We start from the raw sequence: 27,036 nt of genomic DNA, 5'->3' as shown, positions 1-27,036 counted from the left end.
GAGTAGGCCCAATGTAACCACATGGGTCCTTATAACTGAAAGAGGGAGGACAGTCAGGGTCAGAAAAAGAGATGTGGCAGTGGAAGCAGAGGTGTGTGATGCAGCACAAGAAAGAATCCCCTGGCCAGTCCTGGCTTGAAGATAGAGGGGTTCTCGAGCTAAGAAATGCAGAGGTCTCCTCTAGAAGCTGGAAAACGCAAGGAAATCTGGCCTCCAGAATTGTAAGATGACAAATTTGTGTTGTTTTAAGCCATCGTGTTTGTGGTAATTTGTTACTGCAGCCACAAGAAACTGATACATGACAATAGCAAGAAGAAATTTGTACTTCATTTTTGCCAGAAATAAAAATAACCACTTCAAAAGCTCCTTCTCTAGTAAAGACGGTTCATGGGACTAAACATTATACGATGTGCCTTTGGTTACACGGTTTCATCTTCTCCTGACAGCTCTGCAATAGCCTCATATGCCATTTCCAGAAATGGACAATTTGGGGTTCAGAGAGTAACTTGCTTAAGTTACTGTAACCTGCTTAAGGCCTCTAGTGAGCATCACTGCTACTGAGTCACATGCAGTCTGGGCCAGGTGGGGCACAGACTGTGAATTTCCAGGCATTGCAACCACAAGCTGACCTGCATTTGAAATACACTTGCTACTGCCTGCCTTTTTTTGCTTGGGGAAGAATTGATGAAATATTTTCTCCAATTATTCAAAGTATTATGATTCCTGTTCTGCTTCTGTTTGTGCTTCCAGATGCCTCAAGATAAGAGAAGAATAACCACATATATTTGTGTGGCACTTTTCGGCTTATAAAGTGTCTCCACAGCCATCATTTTGGTGGGGCTTCACAACTGGTTAGGTACAATGGGCAGATTTCTTCCCCTTGTTTTGCAGAGAGAAACCAAAGTCTCATGAAGGAAAAGGGCTGCCTGCTCGGGTCATAAGGCTCGAAATGAGTTCTTCTGACACACATGCACTTATGTAGAGCCCAGGAGAAAGGGCTAAAAGGGGACAGATGGGGAGAGCAGGAATAAGAGAGGGACCAGGATGTCTGTACTGGCACAGCCTGGAGTCCTTGGAGAGGAAGGAAGCAGGGGAAAGTAGCTTCCTTCTTCCTGGATGTGAGTGGTGCCACTGACCAAGAGACCTCAGATGCGGACTGGGTAATACCATTCAGTGGCTGCTGGCAGGCTACTGGGCGCCTGACCACAATGTGCTGGGGAATATCCAGGCTTCCCTTTTACAGTGTAGTCTGAGGGGCTTCCAGGGCCCTGGGAACAGAGAAGGAACACCTGCCTCAAGTGCTGAGAAGCCCATTCTGCTGGGGCCAGGAATGCTGCCCTTTCCATGCCATTCTGGGTCTGCTTTCATCTCTGCAACATGGCAGGTCCCTGAGACAACATGGAAGTTGGCTCCCTGAGAACCCTCTCACTCTCCTCCCCACCCCCACCCACTTGAGAGGAGACTGGCAGACTGGGGACTGATGTGTCAGCAGCTGAAGACAGAGGCTGCCTTTCTGGCCCACATCAGGAAATGCAAGGCTGTGCTGTTGAAAGAGTTTGGCCTTAGGAGTCAGATGGCACTTGGATTCTTGATCTGCCTTAACTATCTGGGTGACCCTCAAGCAACCCTTCTCAACCCTAATCAAATGTGATCTGAACCCAACTTGAAGGGTTATTTTGGGAATTAAAGGACATCATGTCAGCCAAGTACCTTGCAAAGTTCCTGATACCCAGTAGGTGCTCAATTAATGAGAGTGATTACATGAATATTTATTATCAAGGCTCAATTTCCCTGAGGTTTGCTAGGTTGACCTGATAAACTTATTAAATATAGTTTCCAAGTGCAGTGGCAGGACTTTCTGCCATGGAGCAGCCCAGGCCGCACCTGTTCCTGAGTCAGTGGTGAACTCCGTTAGAGGCAGCTCTAAAATGGGTCACTGCCTTCTCCCAACAGGGAGCCTTGTTGGATGCTAAGCTTCCATATGGGTTTTGTGATTCTTAAGCCAGGGGGGCAATACCTCTTCCTGTGACTAAAAATGCAAACAAACTGCTAATTCATACCCTTGAAAAAATTGGCTGCAAAGCCCGCTTTATTGATAGAGCCATCGGACACAAACTTCATCCACATTCTGTTGGAGCTCGATTTCACATCTTCTGGCTTCTCGTAGCCACAGAAATGGCCAATCAGGGCACTCTCTTCTGTGGGGCCATCGCGGATTTCCAGGTAGTCGTATGCACAGCTGTCGTGCCTTTCAATCTAAATAAAGAAACAGAGGCAGCATGGAAGATGATGGTTGGTCTGGTATTAAAGGTATTTCTACATAAGAAGGGAACCTACTACATAACACTCTCAAAAATCTAACCAAGAGGCCAAAGGATCCAAGTGTGTCCTGGGCTCTCTAAGCTATCCTCTATTTGAGAAAGCCCAGACTAAGCTGTGCAGACTAAGAAATGACACATAGGGCAGGACGGTTCTACACAACTTCCTGGGATCCCATTCTAGACTTTCACGTCCCCTGGGTAGCCGTCAGAAAGGAGGTGGATGCCATTTCAAAGCCTGCAAAGATTTGGATGCCAAATGTCTGGGTACAATGCACCGTGAGCTTGAGATGGTCTCTTAGGTTCCTCTTTTCAACCAAAAAAAAAAAAAAAAAATGGAAGCCCATCTTTATACAGCAGAGATTGTCTAGCAGAAGTTGACATGTACTTCATCCTCAGGAAGAAAAACTGAGCAGTACTTACCTCAAAAGCTTGGAAGGTAAGCCCCACATGAAACCCTTCTGAAACCGTAATCCTCCAAACACATTCCTTGGAAGGTCTGTAGTCATCCGGGTAGTTAGGAGACTGAATTTGACCAGCATCTTTGTTAATGTCTCCCCCACATGTAGCTTTAGAAAGAGAGCCAGGAGAGGAGGAATGAGGTCCCTGGTCAGATCTTAGGAAGGAAATTAGTGGCCACACTTATACCACTAGGTGGCTCCATGTGGCAAGATTTTCATTTCTATCCAACCAAGACTGCCTCTAGAAAGGCACAATTTCATTTGTTTGCAACTCTGGATTTTCTTCATATAAAGAAAATAACCACGGTTCTCCACCTTGCTGTGCATCACGATCACCTGGGGAATATTTCGAGCTGTAGAAGCAGGGGTCACATCCCTAGAAGTTCTGATGCTAGTGGGTCTGGGGGAGCTCCATGTAGCAATAATGTCTAAGTTCCCCAAGTGATTCTAACGTAGAGGGCTGGTACAGAGGGCCAGACACATGCATTTGTGCATACACACACGCGCGCGTTATTTCTTTTATAAAAACAAAATCTTGGCCTCTCCAAAATTACAATTTATCCAATATGTGGAACGAATTTTGGCAGAAATGCCCTGGTGGCAGCTGTCCAGAGCCCAGACCTATTTGTTTCCTCAACTCAACCACCATGGTGGCCTCAGAGGCCCTTTCAAGAAATGTAGTTGTAAATACCCTGATATTGTCCAAAGTCTTTTTGTCATAAATGAAACAAACAGAGGCTCAGAGAGGTTAGGTCCTTTGCTCGGGCTCACACAGCTATTCAGAGGCTGCTTTCATGTCCTCAGGGTTCTATACCCCAGACAGTCTCCCCAGCTGCAGTGGAATGGAGTTCAGTGTGTGTGTGTGGGTGGGGGGGGGACAGGTAGACGACACCTGTCCAGAAGTAAGCACAGATGGCCTCTCTGCTTCCAGAGTGGGGAGGAAGGGGACAGGATTGAGGAGGGGACTCCTCAGCCCAGCCCCTGTGGTGGCTGCTCCAACCTTCACAGCTCCAGCAGCTGCCACACCTGCCTGGGTGCAAGGGAGACAGTGGGCGGCATGCGAAGGCCAGAGGCACATCAAGTGCTACCCAGGGGGCTTATCTCGTCGTGAACAAACCTTCGTACACTGCGAAGAAACCCTTGCCCAAGAGGCTGCTGCTGCTCCGGAACTCCACCCAGAGCCGGCTGTCTGTGGACGTGAGGGGCTCCGGGACTTTATCGCCACAAAACCTACCTGGGAAGTGGAAAAGATTGGTCAGGTTGCCAACAGACAGCAAGAAGAAACTCATTAGAGACAGAGGGAGCAGTGTTTCTTCAATGTGGCTCAAGGTGAGCAGTAATCTTAGCTGTGGCCATTCGGCCTGTAGCTCAGACAGGAATAAAAGATGGAAGGAGGCAGTCATACAGCCCGTGTGTCTCCTCCAGGCTGACTTCAAGAGGATTCCAGACTCCAATCAATCAAAGTACCCAGAGTATAGCTCAGGCACCAGTGAGCTCTGCCAAATGAGTCTGGTACAGGTGCTGAAGGTGTGGTGAGCAACGGTCTGAGGCAGTGACAGATGTTTCCTCCCTCGGTATTTCCTACTACATATATGCCCTTCTTTTAGGGGTGGCATGCCTTGGGGAAGACATTCTGCTTTCCTTGCCTCAGACAAGGGATGTCAGACAACATAGACAAAAAAAAAAAAAAAAATCACACCTTCTTGGCTTATGAATTTCACAAGCTTTTGTCACAGTTACAAAGATTTGGAAGAACTCTCAATGAGTAAGAGCACATTTTTCCATTTCCACCCTTGGAGTCTTAGAAAGATTCCTAGGACAGACAAATGAGGGAATGAGGGAGAGAGGATTGGAGAGGGCACCATGGACCATCTAGAAGGGCCCCATAGCCTGTCCCACCCTAAGCTAATGACCTTGATGGAAAAGGATTATGGAGACCCCCAGCGGGTTTAAGGATCTAGTAGAAAGACACAAAAGCAAAAATAAACAATTGGGGTTTTATCAAGATAAAAAGCTTCTGCACAGCAAATGAAACAGTCAACAAAATTAAAACAGAACCATTCCATAATGGGAGAAGATATTTGCAAATGACATATCAGATAAAAAGTTATTATCCGAAATCTATAAAGAACTTATCAAACTCAACACCCAAAAACAAAAAATTCAGTCAAGAAATGAGCGGAAGACATGAACAGACATTTCTCCAAAGAAGATATACACATGGCCAACAGACACATGAAAAAAAAAAAAGCTCAACATCACTCATCATCAGGGAAATAGAAATCAAAGCCACAACGAGATACCACCTCACAGTGGTCAGAATGGCTAAAATGAACAATTCAGGAAACAACAGATGTTGATAGGGATGTGGAGAAAGGGGAACTGTCTTACACTGCTGGTGGGAATGCAAACTAGTGCAGCCACTCTGGAAAACAGCGTGGAGGCTCCTTAGAAAGTTCGAAATAGAACTGCCCTACAACCCAGCAATGTACTACTATTTATCCAAGGGATACAAAAATAGTGCTCTGAAGGGGCACCCACACCCCAGTGTTTATAGTGGCAATGTCCACAATAGCCAAATATGGAAACAGCCCAGATGTCCATCAACTGATGAACAGTTGGAATATTGATGAACACAATGGAATATTACTCAACCATCAAAAATAATGAAATTTTATCTTTGCAACAATGTGGATGGAACTGGAGTGTATTATGCTAAGTGAAATAAGTCAGTCAGAGAAAGACAATACCATGATTTTGAGTACTCATATGTGGAATTTAAGAAACAAAACAGATGAACATAGAGGAAGGGAAGGAAAAATAAAATAAGATTAAAAACAAAGAGGGAGGCAAACCATAAGAGACTCTTAACTATATATAGAGAACAAACTGAAGGTTTCTGGAGGGGAGGTGGGTGGGGGGATGGGCTAACTGGGTGATGGGCATTAAGGAGGGCACATGATGTAACGAGCACTGTTATATGCAACTGATGAATCACTAGATTCTACTCCTGAAACTAATAACACACTATAGATTAACTAAATTACATTTAAATAATTTCTTTAAAAATAATAAAAATACGAAAGGATCTGGGACAAGGACAGAACTGTGCCCCCAATCCCGAGGCAGAGCCTGCAGGGGCAATAAGACTCTAGATCCCCATGTCCCACCTGGGGTCAGAATAGGAATATAGAGATGGTTCATCCAGACATTAGTCCAGGAGACAGGCATGTAGAGTTCTTCAGGCAAAGGGGAATGGAGGTGACTTTTCCATAGTCCAGAGGATGTGGGGAGCCATAGGACATCACCCACTGAATGTCTTCTAGGGAGATGTGGACTTTGGCACCAATCTGAATTAGACTAGAATTGAGACAAGAAGGAAGCACAGCAGCCTCTTATGATTCTTCGCTCAGAGGACTGGAAACCAGAATTGAGGTCATCCAGTAATGCCAGCTGGCATGGCAATATGGATGCCTCACTGGCCACCATGCCTTGGCACCAAGTATATCCCTTATCAGCACTCCCATCTTGGGGAGAAGAAAACCCAAATTGACTGAAGTTAACTTCCCACTACCTGATGAGGTGGGACATGAGCTGAGTTGTGCTGAACAGTTCACAACACAGGCTAGTGAAGGACTGGAAGACTATTTGGACTGGAAGTCATGGTTCTCTCAAGCACTGATTGTGTGACACACTCAAAAACCCATTTAATATTGGGGACATGGGAAGTGACTGTCAACGAGTTTGGGCTTTCTTTTGGGGTGATGAAGATGCTCTAAAATTAATTATGGTGATGGTTAGTCACACAATTCCATGAGCATACTAAAAATCATTGACTTGTACACCTTAAATGGTGAGTTGTATTATATGTGAATTATATCTTAATTTTTTTTCTTGATACTTTTTCATGTCTATTCAATAGGTATTTAACAACTTTATTTTTATTTTTTTTTTATTTATGATAGGTACACAGTGAGAGAGAGAGGCAGAGACATAGGCAGAGGGAGAAGCAGGCTCCATGCACCGGGAGCCCGACGTGGGATTCGATCCCGGGTCTCCAGGATCACGCCCTGGGCCAAAGGCAGGTGCTAAACCGCTGTGCCACCCAGGGATCCCTATTCAATAGGTATTTAGTGGGCACTCCCTATTGCCAATACCCATGTTGAGCACTGGATCAATCACTTGAAGTTATAATTCTGCTTTGCCCTCTGAGAAATAGGGGAATGAGGTTCAGGAAGGAATAAAGGCCATCATGGACATTTCCTGATGGCCAACTGTGGATACATTCTTTGGGGAGACCTGGGGTAGAAGCTGCTAACCTCCTGCTTCCTTCTGATTCTGGCCACCTGCAGCTCTTTGGATTTGGTGAGCTTAATATTAAGTGAGATGAGCTGAAACTTCTGCCAAGAATTTGGGAAGGAAAAATCCATCAGAAGCCCATAAATTTTCAGTAATGGTTACTCTGGCATGGCCAATTAGTGTCAATTAATTCTTGGAAAACAACACATAAGTATTGCTTACCAGTGAGGAGACAGGGCTGCTGAACAGCAGTTCAACAACATGGGATCACAAAAGGAATTCTTTCTTAGCCAAACCAAGTTTCAAGTCCAAATTTCTCCTTTGAAAACCCCAGCTGTCACAGCCACTGGAGACTGTTTCCAAAAAGGAGAGAGACTTCCCATGCCTGCCCTGCTGTCTAAAAACCCAACAGGATGAGATGAACCACCCACCACTGGGCCACAGGACAACCCGGTCTGCTCACTACTTTAGAGGAGGGAGGAATTAGTGCCTTGGCAAAGCCAGACTTGGTAGGATAAATTACAAATTATTTCTAAAGAACTTCTATCCCCCCAAATCACCTTGAAATTCTTAACAAAAACTGTCTACGCGGTCCCGACTGTTTTCTCAACACTCTCTTCTCCACCATAATGGTTCTAACGAAAGCCCTTTGTTATTGAGCATGACACTGTCCCAAGCACCTTACATGGATTATCTAACTGCATCCTGCTACCCCTTGAATTAGGTATTATTATGAATCTAGTTTATGAGAAAACTGAGGATTTGAAGAATTTGAGTTGAGTTACACTTACTTTGAGTTACACTCAATGTTGCAAGTGAAACAGGATTTGAACTTTGGCAGCCTGAGATCTTGACCTTCATCATCAACTTTGCCTTCTACTTAGTCACCACAGTCACAGAAGCAATTTCTCTGTTCAAGGGGCGACTCTGAACACGGTTCACTTTTGGATGAATAGATGTGAAATCTGCTCTCTGGGAATGTACACATCGTTCCCAGTTTGGACACGGACACTTAGAAACAAAGATCAAAGCCTCCAGCCATACAGCAAGCTTGTGGCAATGCCAGGCTTGGCTGTGTGACTCCTGTTATCATTTCTGCTCACTTGGGAGGTGCCCCTGCCCCGGGAGCCCCAGTAGTGGGGCCACACGACACTGACTGGCTGGCCTGGCCTCTCTGAACTTCCCTCCCCACTTCGTGGGAAGGGGGGAGAGGGGCTTTTGTGTGCACTGCGGTGGTACAGAATGCTCAAAGACAGTTCTACATACAAAAGTGCATTGTTAGAGCAAGTCCTCCAGCAGAAATGAGGGAGGAGAATCCAATGAACAGGACAGTACTTAAGACTACTGGTAAATGCTCTCTGTAGCCCCTTCCTCCCCACTTCAGGTGCAATCTCATGAAGTGAGCCCTGAAACTGAAAAGCCAATTTGATACCTTTTACCAGCTGTGAAACATCCTCATTCTACTTACATTTCTCTTTAATCACGTTGTGAAAAAAGGTGTCCCAAGCAGTCCCCTTCCAAGAAAACTAACAGGCTGGGCAGAAACTGGACCAGAGAAAAGGTGGCAAATTCCTAAACTGAATCATGTTCCTGGCTTTGGAGGAGGAGTTTAATAAGGATATCAAGAAGAGGAAATGCAGATGAGGACACTACAAGTGGGCTTCATGGGGAGTCATAAAGGGTTCATTCATAAAAAGTTATGCATCCATTATGCCTGGATTTTCACACACTGCCCTGGGAAAATATGCAATGCACAGTTTTTCAGAGCAAGATGCATACTTTCACAATCCGCCCTAATCCGCTCTCCCTCCTGCCAAAGGGGCATTGACCTGCCTCCTCCCAGCAGATTTCATGGCACTGACCCCTCCCAGGGACCAGCTCAGCCCACACAATACACTTGTTCCAAACACAAAAGTGCACTAACAACTGCATTTGGAAACATCAGAGCAGGCCAAATAGTTGGCAAAGGAGGATTCCCGCAAATGAAGAATGATGGTTACAGGCACTGGGCCATGCCTTGGCTGTGGTACACTCAACACACACACACACACACACACACACACACACACTGCAAAAGTGTGTAAAATATGAGCCAAAAATCCCACCCCAAACAAAACCGAACAAAACAAACTCTCACCGACAACAACAAATGGCAAAGGCCCCATCTCATCAATGAAAGCGTAGCCAGAGACATCAGGATAATGCAGTGAGAAAATTCTTGTTTCAAGTTCAAGAACAGGGAATTGCTGGAAATGCCTCTGGCTGTGCCCACTCTCGGGAGCGTGTCTCAGCCCTCTCTGGGGGAACTTCAGTAACAGAGAGCTTCCTTCCCCTGAGCCCTTTGAGTCTACCACATTCCTCTGGGGGAGTTTAGGGTTGCCAGATTTTGTAAACAAAAATACAGGAAGGCTAGTTAAATTTGAATTTCAGATAAACAGTGAATCATGCATTTTATCTGACAGTCCTACAGGGATACCCTTCTCAAGTTCAGTAGCACGCCACATGACCCAGGCATTTGAGTTCTGGTCTGATCTCAGCCACTAGCTGCCTGTGTGGATTTACTGAGTTGGTCCACACTCAAGGAGCGTGGTTTCCTGGTGAAGGTGTAGGATAAGTGATTCTAAGATCCCTGCCAGGCTGAGGCGGTCTATGGTTCCATGTTGTCATTGAAATTCCTTGCACAGAGCCCTTTCTATTAGTTCAATTATAAAATACTGCCTGAAAGCATTCTTGTAAAAGATGTAGAACAATCCAGAAGTATACAAACCAAACCACCAAGCTGCTTACATCTGTGCTTCCTTTCTCAGAGGTAACCAGCTTCAATTGTTTGATAAGCACCCTTGCTGTGCCCTTTCTATGTATGTGGTGCTGAACAAGCACACATGTACATACGTTTACAGGTAAGCGGGATCATTCCCTGACCCAACTCATGGGGATTCTGGTTCAGTAGTCTTCCAGGGATCTATATTCATAGAAATCTTCCCAGCAGATATTGACGTCCAGCCAGGCTAGGAACCTCTGCTACCCAGAATGCAGCTCTCCATCTTCCTGACACACTCAATCATTACTACCTAGAAAGCCATGCCTCCTTCTGGCTGCTAGCATGCACTGTGTCTGCTCACATTAGGCAGGAAGCAGAAATCCAGGGCAGGCAGCCTCCACCTTGCCATCTGGTAACAAAACCCATTTGTCCTACAGCATATACACTCCTGGCCACGCTTGGTTTGTCTACCTAGACTGCAAACCAGCCGACTGATAATGGTGGTAACCTGGTAACCCTGCTCAGAGCCTGCCATGGCTGCTTTCTTGAGCACACGGGGACATAAATTCCTATCTGTTTGTACCTCTAGGAACTTAAATTCACGGTCCTGGGTGGCTCAGTGATTGAGTGTCTGCCTTTGGTTCAGGTCGTGATCCTGGTGTTCTGGGATGGAGTTCCACATTGGGCTCCCTGCAGGGATACTGCTTTTCCCTCTGCCTATGTCTCTGCCTCTCTCTCTGTGTCTCTCATAAGTAAATAAAATCTTAAAAAACAAAACAAAAAAACTCATGGTCCTCTGGACAGAAGGAGCTTATGTGTTATTCCCAGCTATGACCTGGCTGAGACCCTGTGGCCACACAGAGATTACTATCTGCCAGGCTCCCTTGGGTCAAGCCAGACCCTCTGTCCCTATCTCTTCTGAGCTACCTAGAATCAAGCTCCATCTGGCCACAGAACGCCCCAGTTTAACTCTCCCGCTTTCCTCCTGTTTCCATTTTTAGCCTGTTGTCCCAACAGCAGCATTTCCAGGCCAGCAATTCACAGCACAACCAGTGTGGCTTTTCTGCCCATGTGAGGACACGGCAGGGACAAAGATCTCACTGAGGGCTTAGACTTGTCAACCCAGAAGCCTACCCTACTACTGCTCTAAAAATGAGGACAACCCACTATCAGCCAAAACCCTTCCATCTGGTTTCTTGTAAATCTGCATCTCTCTCTGGCTGCATCATGGTTGCTATTCCTGACCCAAATGAGTCCCTAGGTCCATTCCCAGGACACTGTGCCATTGGATCTCTATACATTCATCTTTTTGGGTCACCCATGGAAGATGGTTCTTCTGGTGACCAGTCCTGAATGAACTGACCTTTTCTCCTTATGCAATCTACCCACTACCTCTCACTAAAAAGTCCAAGCTGTCTTTTCACATGAGCTCATGCACTATGCATCTCCCAGAAAGGGTACACACTTATTGTAGAAAATTTAGAAAATATAGCTAAACCAGGAAAACTAGAATAAGATGATTTTTTTAAGAAAGAGCATGGAGGGTGTATGTGTGTGTGTGGGGGAGGTACAGAGGGAGGGAAGAAGCCTGGTGCAGATTCCATGCCCCGTGCAGAGCCCAATGCTTGATCTCACGACCCCAAGATCATGACCTAAGCCAAAATAAAGGCACCTAACTGACTGAACCACCCAGGCACCCCTAGAATAAATTTTAAAAAAATACTCCATCATCCTGAAATAACCACTATGTGTTATTTATTTATTTATTTATGCTGATAATTCTACTTGATATTTGTACTATAGATCACAAGGTGGTTTCTTCCAGTTGAATCCAACCTATACATGTTTTAGGTAATTTTGTTTTGAATAATTCTGGTCAGGATATTCACTGTTCACTTTGCCACACTCCCTACCACTCCTTCATTTATTATGCCAACCCCATCTTCCTCCTGTATGCCTATTTTCTGAGGGCATCTGAGTTTGCAAAGCCTGCAAAATATACATACAAATGTATGTTTTTTTTTTTTTTAATTTTTTTTTAATTTTTATTTATTTATGATAGTCACACAGAGAGAAAGAGAGAGAGGCAGAGACACAGGCAGAGGGAGAAGCAGGCTCCATGCACCGGGAGCCCGATGTGGGATTCGATCCCGGGTCTCCAGGATCACGCCCTGGGCCAAAGGCAGGCGCCAAACCGCTGCGCCACCCAGGGATCCCCAAATGTATGTTTATTAAAATGGAATTCAATTGCTTTTGTAACACCTGTTTGTGTAACAATGTACAGGAACATGTCTCTGTATCAATAAGTTGTCACCTCCAACTTTATTTGTGGTGGCTGGATACTTTTCCACTGGAAAGATGTATCACAATTTTTTCAGCTAATCTCTACTGTTGAACATTTAAATTGTTTTCCATTTTTCCTGCTCCAGTGAACATCCCCATAGCTAGAACTTTGCACACTTCCTTAATTGGTTCCTTAGGATACATTCCAAGAGGCCAAATTGCTGGGTTGAAGGGCAGTCTCAGTCTAAAAGCTTTTAACATGTGTTGCCAAATGGAGTGTTCAGAGTTTTACAATGACACAGACCGTTGAGAGCTTCCTGTGACTGCTGTCAGGACGGGCCCTTCCACACATTAACAGCGTCACACAGAAAAGCCCATCACCCCTCTCCCAGGGCTTTCTAAAGTCAACTCACCCAACAGGGGGGCTTTTCTCCAGTAACCATCCCGGACCTCCACATAGTCATACCAGCACAGGCGGCTCTTAAACAAATCCATGGATGTGAAGTTCAGGACGATCTGTAAAGAGTTACTGAAAAGTGAGTTTTGGCAGCAGAGCCTGAGGAGGCTTGAAGATACATCTTGCATGCCCGTGTTCTCACATTACCTTTTAGCATACAGAGTGCTCAGACCACAGTAGAAGCGTCCTTGCAAAGACACGCTTACAGGAAACCTCATGACATTAAATAATAAACCTAAAGCAGGATGGGGAGTAAACAGAGGAGATGGGTCCTCTGGTTCTGTCTGGGGAATAACTTGAGCTTTTGAAGTCACTAGGTGGTTTATAGAAAACAGGATGCATTAAAAAGATGAACCAGGATGCACTGAGACTGGGGATTTAGAAGGAGGTAAGGGGTCAGTGAAGTTCAGAGATACGAGAAGATCTTATAACATCATCAATCATTCCAAGGGACCTGGGGTTAGCCGGAGTGCATCTGAGCACCACCGTGATCAATGTCTCCTCGGCCATAACCTCACTCTTCTGAGATGCAGTATATCCAAGAGCCTTCCTATCTTTGGTCTGTTCTTTCGTTCAATCACGCATTCATTCTTTCATTTATTCATCTCATCATTGTTAGTTGACCACCTACTATGTGCTCGTCTGTGTTGGCCAATTGAGATAGAAAGATTAGCAAGATAGGGTTCTTGCCTTTAGAGAGCTCAGGGAACATAGAAGCATCAGGTGAGTTAGAACACTCTTAAATAAATGCTGAAAAGGGAGGGATGGACAGAAAGGGAATCCTGAAGCCCCAAGGAAGGAGAAATCAATGCTGCCCAGCAATACTGATGAAGGCTTCTCAGGCATTTAACCTAAAGGGAATAGGGGCTCAGGGGGCAGAGGCACAGGGCAGGAGGGTGTTTTGGTGAGAGGGACTCAGGGAAGGAGAGTTTGGGGAACTGTTTTGTCCTACCAGTGCAGGTCATGCTGTGTGTCTGCAATGGGGAGGCAAGGGCCTGTAGAGGAGAGCTGGGGGTTCAGCTGCACTAGGTTTCAGTTCTTCTGGACAGCCTGAGGCCATTCAGTGGATGCTCCTTTCCACAAACAGTGGAGCAGGTTGGGTGGCCCTGTGGACTTGGCACACAGCTACTGTTCCACAACCTGCTACCCTTCCAGAGCAGAGTTCGGGCATTAGTTCACCCCCATCAAGCCCCACCATGTAAGGTGCCCACGTGGTGCACGCATGCCCACCGTGTCCCTGCTCCATTATTTCTCTGTTCTCTTCACTCACCAGGTCCCACTGAAGGCAGCCCTGCCTGGCCACTGCAGCCCTAACCCTGTCTGTGCCTTATCCCATTTGGGGCCCCTGCCCTGCACCAGTTCTTCTCTCTTCTCTGTCCTCTAGCCACTTTCTTTCATATTCAGACAGCCCCAGGTCCCTCTGTCTCTAGGCAAAGGCCCAGGCTGGAAGGCTGCAGGTCAAAGTTTCCAGTACCTTCCCAGCCAAATTGAAAGGACTGTTACTTGTTTGTCTCATTCTCCATGGCCCCTCTGCTTTGAACCTCCTCTCTCTGGGTTTCAGCACATCTGTTCTCTCTCCGCTGCTCTCTGGCCTCGACTGACTCCTGTCCTCCCTGCTCCCTGATGACTGTGAGGGCACCTCAATGCAACTTTTCTCTTCCAGCTTCCTGTGCACAGGTGACCCCAGTCCCCGGGTACAACCCTTTGCTGTCATCTCTACTTTGCCCCTATTGTTTATCCCCGATGCTGATAGACTTCCTTCCTGTAGGATGACTGCATCCCCTGCTGCAAGCCAGTCTGGTCACCCCTTCAAGAGCCCTGTCTGCATCGTTCTTGCCAAGATGATTCCTGAACTCCTCCCTGCCATGCCCTGGCCCCCTCTGCGCACTAAGGCTTCTAGATCAATTTTGCACTTACATCTCATGTTTACCAAATGCTTTCTATGCTCAGAAAACTTCAATGGTTCCCCCTGCCCCCATCTCATAAACTCTCTGCTTACCTTTCAGAGCCTCCAGCATCCATCTGATATGACCTTATTACTTAGCGAGCCCTGAGGTATCCATGCTAATGGAACCTTCCTCAAGCCCAGCTCCAGTGCCCTCCACTCCTCCCTGAATCCTTCTCTGACTGCCCAAATGGACACGGCCTTTCCCTTCTGGGGGCTCCCTGCCTCCCTTTTATAGTGACTATAAATAATATAGCAGGTATTTTTAGAGTCAGGCAGATCTGGATTTCTCAGCTTTACCACTTACTAGCTCTCAGATCTTACTACCACTTACTTGCCACTTGGATCTTTAGTTCTCTTATCTTCAAAACAACATGCATACTTTTGAGTTATTGAAGGGACTGCATAAGAAACTGTATAGTGAGTGTGTAATGCTAGGTCTGACACATGATAGGCACTCAATAAATGCAGTTTAAAAAAAATCAAGCCTCACTAAGTGTAAACTTAGTGAACCACAAACAGGACCCACTAAGCGCTCTTCATAGGCTGCCTGTTTTAATTAGCATTGAAGTGTCCATCCCTTCATTTGGGTTGATCCCACCCGATGTTCAGGTCTTAGGACAAGTAGGACCTTCTTCCACAAAGTCCTCTCTGATCTCCTACAAAATGAAGAGGCAGGACCAGAAAATAATAGGCCAGTTCACCTCCAATATTGTACAGTGTGTGTGTGTGTGTGTGTGTGTGTGTGTGTGTTTTCACTCTTCTTTCGAGCCATACCAGTGGTTCTCAACCCTGCTTGTGGATTAGTACCACCTCAAAACTGTAAAAAGTAATACTGGGCAAAGCAAATGCCCCTCCTTCAATGAAATCAGACTCCTTAGAGGTAAGGGGAGGACCTTAACTAAACTCTAAGTCTCTTGAAGACAGGGATTTTAAATTAGATTTCTTTTGTATCTCCCACAGTGCTTGCATTCGAGCAAAAGGGCTCAGTAATATTTACTGGCTGGTTGCAATAGCATTCTTAAGCTTTTCAAATTTTAGAAAGAAAATGTTATTACAACTTCTTTGGTAACACATTCATGACTGAAATGAATGGGATACTTATTCAGCTTAATTATTTTAAATATGTTAGGGAACCATAAAGACCATAGAGGAATAGGTGATAAACAAGAGGTGATCCTTGAATCAATCAAGTTTGCTAATTATAGCAGCTCTGCGGAAGGCTGGGTGAAGCAGAAATTGAAATAATTCCTATACAGGAATTTCAATGATAAATATTCTCTCTGCACCTCAGCAATAATAATTAAAGCTTGATGAATCTTATGCAGTTCAAACATATCACACAGCCTCTACTATTTAAGGCAATTCAACAACTTGGGGATTTCTAGATCACCTCCTCTTCTGCCTCCTTTTTCTTGCCTCTCTCTCACTCATGCCTCCAGCAGGCACAGGGATAGCAGCACGTGCACCCAAGGAAGACAAGCCTGGAGTCTCTCAGGATCAAGACGTCAACCACACAGTCATAAATGCTTAGAGTCAGAAGAAGAGTTGCATGTGGGTGTTGTGTGTGAGCACATGTATATGTGAGCATGTGTGTGAATGAATGTTCAAATGTTCATTAGCCTGATGACCTCTTTGTGAAATAATATAGGATGATGGTTAAACATCCAGGTTCTCACCTGGGTTCAGATCCCAACTTTGCAACAAACTGAGTAGCCTTAAGCAAATGCATTTCCTTATCTGAAAAAATGTGCTAGTAGCACCTATCACATGAAGTTCTGAGGACTAAGAGATAATCCACATAATATGCTGAGAATAGTACTCAGGTCATAGAAAACATTTAAATGGACATTTTTAACAGTTATGAATTAGGAATAACTGAAGACTGGCTACAGGCACCCAAAAATCCATCACCTCCATGGCATCCCAGCTGTAGGTTTTTCCTTCGCCACTCATCCATTCACATGCCCATTCAACAAATACCTTTTGTGTGACTATGTGCCATGGCTGTGTTGGGTGCTGGAGACCTAGGGGTGAGTAGTCTCTGTCTTCAATGAGTTTAAGGTCCAAAAGGCAGACAACCAAATAAACCAGCAATCATGATATTCTGAGACAAGCTATGGCAGCTATAACTGTAGAGACTCTGACCCAAGGGATAGAGAGGGCATCTCAAAGACAGAAGCATCTGGAAGAACCCTTGGATTTGTAGGGAAGTGTGAAAAAAAAAAAAAAAAACAAGTTTTAGGAGTGCAGAAGTCCCACGTCCCAGTTCTATATTTTACTGTGAATTTGGGCAATTTTTTAAATGTCGGAACCTCAAATTCTTACCTATATAATGGACATGAAGAAATATATCTTGCAGTAGGGTTGAGAACATACCACACTTGGACCAGGACAAAAGAAGCTATTGCCCTGGCTCAGCTCCAGAGGGAATCTGGAGGGAATCATGGAATCTTCAGACCCAAAGGATTGTGCTCACTCAGAGTTTGCATAGCTCCTACCTCACTTCAGTTGCCCAGGACCCTGGAGTTCCTGTCCAAATGGCCCTGAGCCCACTTCCAGAGAATGCAGAGGTCTCTGCCCTGAATCCACCCTCCTGAGCATAGAGAGCACTTCTGTGGAGAGACAGCCAAGCAATAGCTGTTTGCAAGGTAGGAATGCAGAGTGTTTTGGAGCATGGCTGGAGTATCGCCACGGGTGCTCCTGAGATGAGACAGGGGGCTGAAAAGAGGAGGGGCCAGTTGTGGATTGAGGGGAGCTTTCCCTACATCGCTTCCTTCCAGAGCAATACTCTGAGGTGTCAAGGAATTCTAAATTGGATCCTCACCTCCCAAGGCATTCTGATGCTGTATTTATCAAAGAAGAAGGATAGAGTCTGTTCTGTTTTAAAAACTGTGAGCCTAATTTATAATTCATGTGGACATCTTGCTTATTGGCCTCCATTTGTATGGGTGATGCTGGTTGAAGTCCAGAAATAAATAATGTTAAACAAGCTAGCACAGCACCTAGCACATAGTGGGTGCTCAAAGCTAATAGCTGTTTTTACTATTGTTAATAATAATACAATCCCCCACAACTTACCCAACTCAAAGAAAACTGTCATTTCCTGAGGTGGTTTCACACCTACCTTTTCCCCCGGAGTGACCGATATCCTCCAGACACAGTGGGAATAAGAAGGGTAGCCGTTTGGGAAACCAGGTGCAGAAAAGTTTCCTGCTGTGTCCTGCAGGGTCTCCCCACATGCTGCAGAAGCAAAACAACGACAATGGTTCCAGTATACACACTCCTCACCTAAGCACCTCCCTGCACCAGTCTGCTTAGCAGATGACACCCCTTGATCAGCCAAAGCCCTCGGAACGCATTGGCAAGAAGCATGTCAGGTAGACTGACAATTGTTTTCTGTCTAATAAAAGTGAAAATAGGGTCTAGGCACCAAAATGTAATACCCAAAGGTTTCTTCTGAGGCTCTTGAAATGGCCTCGGGTATGGTGAACAAGTTTCCCAGCCTTGCTGGGCCTTAGTTTTCTTGCCTGTAAAATGGGCAGGAGCTGCCTGAAGGGTTAATGAAATGGATCCGCTCAGTGTTTGGCACACAGTGAGTGCTCCACACATAGCACCCATTATAATTATGACTAATAACATTAGTGGCAGAGAGCATATAAAAGTACAAGTAGATGAAGCAATGAGACAAAGAAAATACTTTGAAACTCACTTCATTAGAAACTCATTGGTTTGGAATCTTGCCTCTTCTTTCTCTGCAACCTACCTCTGAATGAGCTACCAAATAAAGTCAAGAAAACACAAAAATGACCAGAGGTGTGGGAAGCTGGAATACTCTACAGTAGGCTATTCTGCCCTTGAATGTTTGAGAGTTGCCTGGTCATAAGTCTAGGGTCCTTACATATGTGACAAATATTTTCACTAATTTGTCCTTAAAGAAAAAAAAAAGTAGCCGTATGAGTAAGTTTGGGAGGTGTAGGTTCCTTACTTCCTGATGCCCAGGGACTCGGACCCCAAAGACAAAGACACTGGTTTGCTGAATGCCCTTCCTCCCAGGGGGGGTCACCCACAAAGTGTGGGAAACAAGCATCCTTACCCATATCTCCCTACATGCAATTCAACCTCCACTCAGCAACTACTCTGCTTTCAGTTACTGCTTGAAATTACTGGAAGCTGCAGTCTCGGAACTGCAGGAAAGGAATAGCTGGAGAGTGGTCCGTCATCAGCCTCAGGAAATCCTGGATGCTAGGGCTTCAATATCATGTTACTGAACAACTGCCAGGCATCATGAGGATTATGCCCGGCAGTCAACACCCCCAAGGGTTCCATGGAAATTATTTTAGAATAATCATCAACATTCTGCAAGAATAGATACATTACTATATGGCTCCATGGTATTTACCAGCTGCCTCCAATCCTTTTGGGAAGAGGCATATACATTATAACTAAATAAATACTGGCATTTCCCAGAGAATGCTATAAGGTTTCTCTTTCAATTCAGCAAGGTTATATGATATGTGTGTCCTGCATTTCAGCCCTAACACGCCCCCACATGACTAATAGCTGGATGGACATACTGCTCAGAGTTTTGTGATGAACCAAACCCCATCGGGTCCTTTGCGTGCCCTGTGATCCCACTAAGAAGGCCCCTATTTTAAATATACTGTCTCATGATCAAACTGTGTGTCTGGTCTGGGGTTTTGAAAACATTACTGGACCTGTGGGCAATGAATTTCCTTCTTCCTTCCCAAACCACTGAATTGCATTCTCTCTCATCAGTGGTAAACTCTGGCTGCTGTAACTAATGCTTTGCTCTGAAGCTCAACAGCTTTCAGGGGCCAATGTGAGCTCACTCCCACGGCAGCAGGTTGCAGGGGAGGTGATGCTGAAGCCAAGGGGATGGAAGGCAAAGAGGGCACATTCAAGGGGAAGAGGCTTGTGGGTGGGCAGAGAAGCAGACATCTCCTCAGACCCCAGTGTACTGTCCGGTCTTCAATGGCTGATTTCTAGCCAATGACCAGCACCTTGGATGGCTAGGAAAGCCCCAAGACCATAGAAACAACCTCATTTACACACTGAGGATTGCTGACTCCCACCCTTCTACAAACACTCTCCTTCATTCACCGTCTTTCTGCAAAACCCTTGGGTTTTGTTTTGCCAAACCCACATCTCCTACTCCCATAGGAAGGGGAGGTGCTTTTACAGTTACAGGGTACACACTGCATCAGGCCCCTGTTCACTCTTGTTCCACTATGCCTTCTTCTTCTTCAGAATACCAGGGCTTTGCCAGAAAATTCTGAAGATTCCCACAAATTAAGCTGTGAGCTCCAAGACCTATTCTTCGTGTCACTACTGGCAATTACCTCACCATTTGGGCCTTCTACACTGTCTAAAGCTTCCTTAGAGCCGCACGCCAGAAATTTCAGCAGCCTCTCCAGGTTCCCCAACCTGCCTTCCCAGCAAAAGGGAAAGTCTGCAAAGGGTGGCTGAGTCACACTCTGTGGGTGCTCCAGAGGCCTCAGGACTCCCCAGGGTCAGTTACCTGGGCATTTGTACAGCTTCCTGGCTTGAGCTATGTCTCCCTGACTGAGCCGCACACGCTGGCCAATGGTTGGCCTGATGCCATTGTCGTCTCGACGGGGGAGGATGGTGTCTAAGAAAACTCCTCTACAGGAAGAAAAGAGAGAGAGAAAGGAGAAAGAAAAGTCAAGGCCATCTGGCTGGCCGCGCTGGGATTTACAGTCTTCATTTCCTTGCACGTAATCCCATCCATATCCCTAGCCCCTGTCGCTCCGCAGACCCGTGTGACAGAAGAGACTTGCTTTACTTGTCCTGGCATCTGGGCGTTCCACTTCATGAGCTGCCTCCTCACTTCCAAGGGGGAAGGAAAATGACTCTTGTGAGTTTGCCAATCTGCCCTTACCTGCTGGCCTGGCGGCTCCTTGCTGCTGTGCATGGAGCATTTCCACAAAGCCCCTGACAAGTCCAGGTCCCCGGGCCCGCCACACCGGGCAACTGTGGGGAGCACCATTCAGAGAGACTAAGGTGTACATGGAAGCCCCTGGAGTTGTGCAATGGGCATTACTGAGCAAGGGTATGCCTTGGAGAGGCTCCAGAGAGGCCTGGGAGGCAGCATAGTGTGAGGCTCTCAGGGGCTGGTGAGTAAGTGCTGGTGGATGGGTTGTCGAATAATGGGAATCGGGGTTTGGGGGGGCCCTTCTGACAATGGGGATGATCAGATGGAAAGTGAGAAGACTGCAGAGAACAAAAGGTGGCTGAGAGAGCCCTGGTCTAGAGATTTCTATGAATAGCCTGGCTCTGCCACCTGGGTGAGCTCAGACAAGCCCCCTTCTCTCTCTGAGCCTCAGTTTACTTATCTAACAATAAGAGAGTGGCCTAGACAGGCATTTCAGTCTCTGATCATCACCTGGATCCCCAGGCCTCTAGCTCACTGGCCTCTGGCTTCCTCTCCAGCCACTTCTGACACCTCCACCCCAGTTGGTATCTTAAGCAACATGGAACTTCTGCTAGCCCTAACCATGCCCTTACAGGCTGTCCTCTGCTGAGGCTCCCTCAGCATCTTCTTGTCCACTAGCAAACTCCTGTTCATTCGCCCAAATCCCATCAGTTGGTTTCCTCTCTTAAAAGTTTTCTTGAGCCCTTTTTACCCCTCCCATCTTGAGTTATTCATTCCCTTCTCTGGGCTACCTCTGGGCCTTATTTGTCTACCCTCTTCTTCTCACACTCCATTGTCTTTTTTGAAGAATGAAGGTATTTGTCTTCTCTGCTAAATAGTAAGTTCCTCAAGCAGAGAGATTGAGACCTTCATCTCTATGCCTTCAGACACTGGAGCATAACAGGTCAAGAAATGCTTTTTGAATTAAATTATGTAACCAAGGTAGGGGAGTATCTTCAAAATACCTTGGAAAGTAACATATACTCAAAGGAAATGTGAAAATGCATGTTACCTGTGTATTAGCTGTACCATCCTTTCTCCTCTTTCTCTCTCTAACTTTTCCTTTCCCCTAAATTCTATACTACCTTGGAAAACATATTATCCTTATTTCTTGCTGGTTACATGTTTTATTATCTTTCTGGTTTTGCATATACTTTTTCTGAATCAGACTTCAAGCTCACTTTTGTTCCAACATAAGCATGCAGATCACCTGCTGATTTCCTTTGAAGCATCTCTATTCTCAAACTTTAGCCACCTGGCCTGACTTCCTCTAATTCCTATTGCTTCATCTCTGGGTCCAGAGGTGGAAACTTTAGTGGAATCCTTGACTTCCCTGCTAACTTTGGCAAGTTTTAAACTACAAGTAATGACTCTCCATAAAATTCTAAATTCAATCACCTACTAAATCTAAAAAGAAACACCTCTGCCCTAACATAAAATGTGTCCATTTGTAATTATTTTGATTCCCCCAAGGAAAGAAATTTTGCTGCACAAAATGTAAAGCTCACCACAATCTCTTAGCAACCCAGGCCTGCTAACCCTGCTGAAGACCACAGCATACAGGTGTCTCTGCCAAGGGCATGCCATGTGGAGAACCTGTGCCCCCACTGAGAGTTCTCAGGACCTTCCTGTGTGTCAGGCCCAGGCCTGGGCACTTCACATGCACCATCTCATTTAGTCCTTGTAACACCCTAGGCCAGTGCCATTCTTATTAGGGTTTCCTCCCCGCAGGCCAGAAAAAGCCTGCAGAGCTTAAGTGACTTTCCCAGAGTGCAGAGCTAATAATAGAGTGTCAGCCCTGGAATCTAGGCAGACCTGGAGCCCATCTCCCGCATCCTCCTTCCAGGCAGTGTTTTCCACTGCCCAAGAAACAGTTGCCTTTGATGTGTGCTAGATAAATGACAGAGTCAGGAACGTGGGAGACTTCAAAAACTGAAACAGCAGGAACAACATTAGTCCACACTCGGACTGTGTTTTGAGGCTGGAACTCCCTCTCCAACCTGTCCCTGAGCTCCCAGCAAGGCAGTGGGCTCTGGAAGATGTTTATTACAAGAGGCATCCCTTGCGTGAACTGCTGCAGTGACATCCCTCTTCTGTAGGACAACTTTTAGCCCTGACATTCTGCTAACCTAAGAAAGAGTTTGGCAGATGCTTTAGGGAATAAAGCTGTCAGCTCTGAGCTCTCCAAGCAGAGATGCCCCTGTACCACAGAACTGTCTCCTCAGCTCCTGGACCCTTGCCCAATAGAACCTGCAAAGACATCACTCCCCAACAGCCCAGGTCGAACCAAGGGGGAGGAGGGAAGGACTACAATAAACTAGAAAATGAAGTTGGAAGGAGACAGACCAATTGTAAACACACAGGAAGATTGGGTTTCCCATCAGCAGGAAGAGAATTTGCCTCCAGATGAGCAAATGTTTGTTCTATAGGTCATTTTCTGCTCTTTTATAGACTCAAAGATGATGTGCAGGCTAGCTCCAGGGGATATGTGGCCAGGAGTAATGACATGGAGTTAGGCAGTGCAAAACTTGACAAAAAGTGGGCCAGGAAAGACCATCAGTAAGGATGGCATTGGTAAATGTCCCACTGAACAAAGTAGTTTCCTGAAAATCCATACAGAAAACTGGCAGGAAGGACAATGAAGGCAAATCTACTTGCCACAAAATAGATTTGCCAAAATCGTTCCAAAATCTGGGGCAAGGGCAGGTAAGTAGCCATGGCAAGATTTTAAATGATGAATTGCGCCTCCTACTGTCCATATTCTTGTCCTTGCACCTTGCTCTGGCCAATGGAATGTGGCGCAAGCAATGTCCTGCAAGTTCCAGAGACTGGGTCTTCAGAGTCTTGTAGCCTCTCAGCTTGTCCTGTAAGGACTCTGAGTCCCAATGTAGTGAAGAGTCCAGTCTAGCCCACAAGAGGCTGAGAAGCCCCAGGGAAGAGAACCGAGGGGCCCCAGTGGACAGGTAGCACAACAATCAGACGTGGCACTGGCCATCCCGGACTTCTCAGCCCAGGCGTGGTGCCAAATGACTAATGCTGTGGAAATGATCCCAGGCAAAACCAGAAAACCAGCCAGAATGACTTACAATGTCACACACAAAAAAACAAGTTTTTGTTGGGAGCCATTAGTTTTGGGGTAGACTGTTGTGTAGCACTGATGACATCATGGTGGCAGAAGAAGTCCACCTCCCTTCAAGGCCTTCAGGTGAGCTTCTGTGCTCCTACCTGGCTGCCCATCACACTCATTTGCTGCCCCTTGCAGCAATCTCCCTCTGAGGGGTTTGGGGTACTCTTGATGAGGAGCTATTGTTTCAGGGAAGCCCATGAACCAAAACTCTAAAACAAAAAGTAAAATCTTCGGGCACCCGGGTGGCTCAGTTAAGTGTCTGACCCTTGAGCTCAGCTCAGGCCTTGATCTTGGGGTTGTGAGTTCAAGTTCCATGCTGGGTTCCACTTAAAAAACAAACAAAAACAAGAAAAGAAATGCTGGTGTCCAAAGACACTCTGTCTGTACTCCTGCCCTGGCCTCTGTTTTCAGAGCTTTTCAGAGTAGTTGGCACATGGCAGGCACCAGGGAGGCAGTGCAGTTCCTACAGCCCATTGGAAGTAATGTATCCCCAACACTCCTGCACAGGAGACACCTGTAGATTCTCCTTATAAAGTGACCACCGCATATGTGGGTATGTGGACAGAAATGCAATGAGGATAATGGAAATTTCTTCCCTCACTTAGCCCCCAGCATTGCAGATTTCCCTGTCTCCTTTGATTCATTCATTGATTTATCCATTAAAGAACAAAGAACATTTATTGGACACCTACTCTGTGCCCTGAGGCACCATGGTAGGTGCTAGAGACTAGAAGAGGATGCCCTCAGAGATCTCAGGCTGGGAGAGGGAGATGTAACAAAAAAATAGGAGTAGATGAATTTATAATAATAATTAACAGATAATTATAAAGCAATATGAAGAGTCATGACAGCTATAGAAATAAGACCCAAGGTACAACTTTCTCACTTGGGGCAACTTGACAGTGGTTCTCTACAAAATCAATATTATGTTTCTACTTTGCAGCCTGCAACCCCAGGGCTGAGATGGTGTGACTACATATTTCCTACACCATTTCCCAAACACACAAGTCAGCCCAGGCCCCACACCCAAGCATCTCGCTCTGACCTCGGCAGGGTAGGCTCTCATCCTGGCCCCCCTTGTTTCTTGAGACCTCTCAGAGACCCCCAGAATAGGTCCTTCAAAGTTCTGTTTCCCACTATGGAAGAAGAAGCCTCGAATGTCCACATGGCAATGAAGGTGACCCTATCTGTCAGTGCCTCACCCATCCGCACCAGATTAAGAAATTACAACAGGAAATGTTCAAGCTGGAAGGGGCTCAGAGAACATCTAGTCCAACCCCTCATCGGGAAACTGATGCCCAGGGAGGTGGAGATTTGACCCAGCACAAAGCTCTCCCTGACTACTGTCTATACTTCCCTCAAAAGCACAGTGTATCAGTGTTAGGACTGGATCCCAGTCTTTGACTCTCAATTCAGTGGTCTCTTCATTACATGGTGCCCCTTGTATTCTCTGATAAAGAGCCAGAAGAAGAGTAATGAGAACAGGGTCAGTCAGTCTCATGCCAGTCGTTCAAAGATACTGACTTTGACGAAACTCCACCCATTAGAGCTCTAGAGAGATCCCACCTGGGTGCATGCAGGATGGAGATCACAGCTCAGTCATCTGTGCAGCCAGAGGGACAGCACCCCACTTCCCCCGAAACTGAGAATTTGGGATGTTGAGGTCTGGAGATCTCTCCCACAGTTCTGTGACCTCATCAACAGCATGCTTCCAGCAGCCCTACCCAAGAGCCAATGAGCCCTGGGCACACAGATCCCCATTCACTCCCAAGAGCTGTGTGTTTCCTGAAAGAATGGTTTCCTTTGATCTTTATGAACAGAGAGACTCATGAAATGGATTGCTTTCCTCTTTGCTATAACTGCTAAGAAGCACACAGCAGGATTTACTGCCAATCCCACCAAAGCATACATGACTTTATGGCATGTATTCTGAGTAGTCAGTTGGTTCCAAGCTTCAACATAGCTCTCTACCCTTACTCTCCCCTCTCCCATCCTTAAGCTCCCTCATTTGTTTCCTATTTGTCCTGTGTATATACTAGGAACCACTTCAAACCTTTTTTTGAATGATTAAATAGATAAAAAGCCAACAAACTGGTTTTAAGAGGAAACTGAGAAAAAGGAGCCAAGAGAGAAAATATTTACCCTGTGTCTCCTTTAACTCCAGGGTGGAAAGACCTACAAAACTGGGACTAGGGGGAGAAAAGTTCTTGAAACAAAACATTCATCTGGTCTAGAAGGGCTATATTGGAAATACTTAAAACCCAGTCCAGCATAGCAATAACTCATCAAAACAGGTCCTGACGAGGCTGGCTGTAAATCACCAGTCTGACCAGACTCGGGTGCACCAGCTACCATCGAGCGTGACCAGCGGGCAAGGAAACCTGGATCATTGTTCTCACTCCAACCCCAGCTACCTGTGTGCCCTCGAGCTGGCTACAGCCTCATTTTCTTCACCTCGAAAATGAACCCATGATTTATGAGCCTCCCAGCCCTCATATGGTCTAGCTTCCAATAAACCATACTTCTTCAAGAGAACTGGTAAGTGCCACTAGGCTCACATCAAGGACGTGCTTTGGAAGACTCCCCCACCCACTGGAAATTTTACACAGAGCCCCTAAGTTATTATCCTGGTCAACCTCTCGATAATTTCCCCTTTCCAGTTTGTTGCTTGTGACATTAGGGTGTGATGGAACACCGGCTTCACAATGGGATTCAATCTCATTAGCGGGAACCTGATTAGATTATATTTCACTGCAGCCCAGAGGCCACTGTTATTTCAAGGACAGACAGGCCAACTGTGCGAGGAGCGTGCAGAGACCCACTCTCCGCAGACCTCCAGGAATCCGACCCAAGCCTGCGGCAGGCACAGTGACACACACATGAGGCAGAAGCATAGATTCCAACCTGGAGAAAGTGTTCCGGGCGTAGTGCATGATGCTGTCGAAGTCGTAGATCTCTCCCAGAGAGCTCACTTCCCCAGCTTCCATTTTTAAGAAATTATACTCCTGACCTGTGACACAACACTCTGTTAAGGCCTTTGAATACCAAGGCAGGTACCTGAAAGGAGGCAGAGGGGGAGAAGGAGGGGCCCATAGCAACTTGAGAGCTTGGTCAGCCCAATCAAATAACAGGGCATTGTGGGCATTCTCATTGTTTCCAGCAGACTGGAAATTCGAAACTTCGAACAGCCCTACATTCTCCCAACCCCACCATTTGACCCTTCCCCAAGTGCCACTCGAAACTCTTGTACTAAGTTTGTAGACAGGTTCGTTTTTGATCCGACTGCTCAGAGACTTAAAAAAATCAATAAATAAATCTCTGATCTGGCTACTGAAAGAGCAAAAGAAAAATCAAACAGTTAAGTTCAATCCCAAAGAGTTCACAATTCAGAACCTTGAAAATATTTTAAGGCAACCATATTATTCAACC

At 46.0% G+C, this 27,036-nt stretch overlaps 1 protein-coding gene across 2 annotated transcripts in view; it reads right to left on the bottom strand.

The window, feature by feature from the left end:
- Nucleotides 1-27,036, bottom strand: part of TLL2 (tolloid like 2) — a 122,311-nt gene that overhangs the window by 22,045 nt on the left and 73,230 nt on the right. For both annotated transcript variants that reach the window (XM_072805865.1, XM_072805866.1), the window contains exons 7-13: nucleotides 26,512-26,617; nucleotides 20,067-20,191; nucleotides 17,652-17,767; nucleotides 12,536-12,638; nucleotides 3,897-4,013; nucleotides 2,742-2,887; nucleotides 2,061-2,256 (exon numbers count right to left, since the gene is read on the bottom strand). In XM_072805865.1, coding sequence (XP_072661966.1) covers nucleotides 2,061-2,256; nucleotides 2,742-2,887; nucleotides 3,897-4,013; nucleotides 12,536-12,638; nucleotides 17,652-17,767; nucleotides 20,067-20,191; nucleotides 26,512-26,617 — 909 coding nt within the window. The remainder of the gene's footprint in view (nucleotides 1-2,060; nucleotides 2,257-2,741; nucleotides 2,888-3,896; nucleotides 4,014-12,535; nucleotides 12,639-17,651; nucleotides 17,768-20,066; nucleotides 20,192-26,511; nucleotides 26,618-27,036) is intronic.

The sequence above is a fragment of the Canis lupus genome, chromosome 29, assembly GCF_048164855.1.
Source record: "Canis lupus baileyi chromosome 29, mCanLup2.hap1, whole genome shotgun sequence".
NCBI lineage: Eukaryota > Metazoa > Chordata > Mammalia > Carnivora > Canidae > Canis > Canis lupus.
This window is presented reverse-complemented; position numbering and strand designations above follow the sequence as displayed.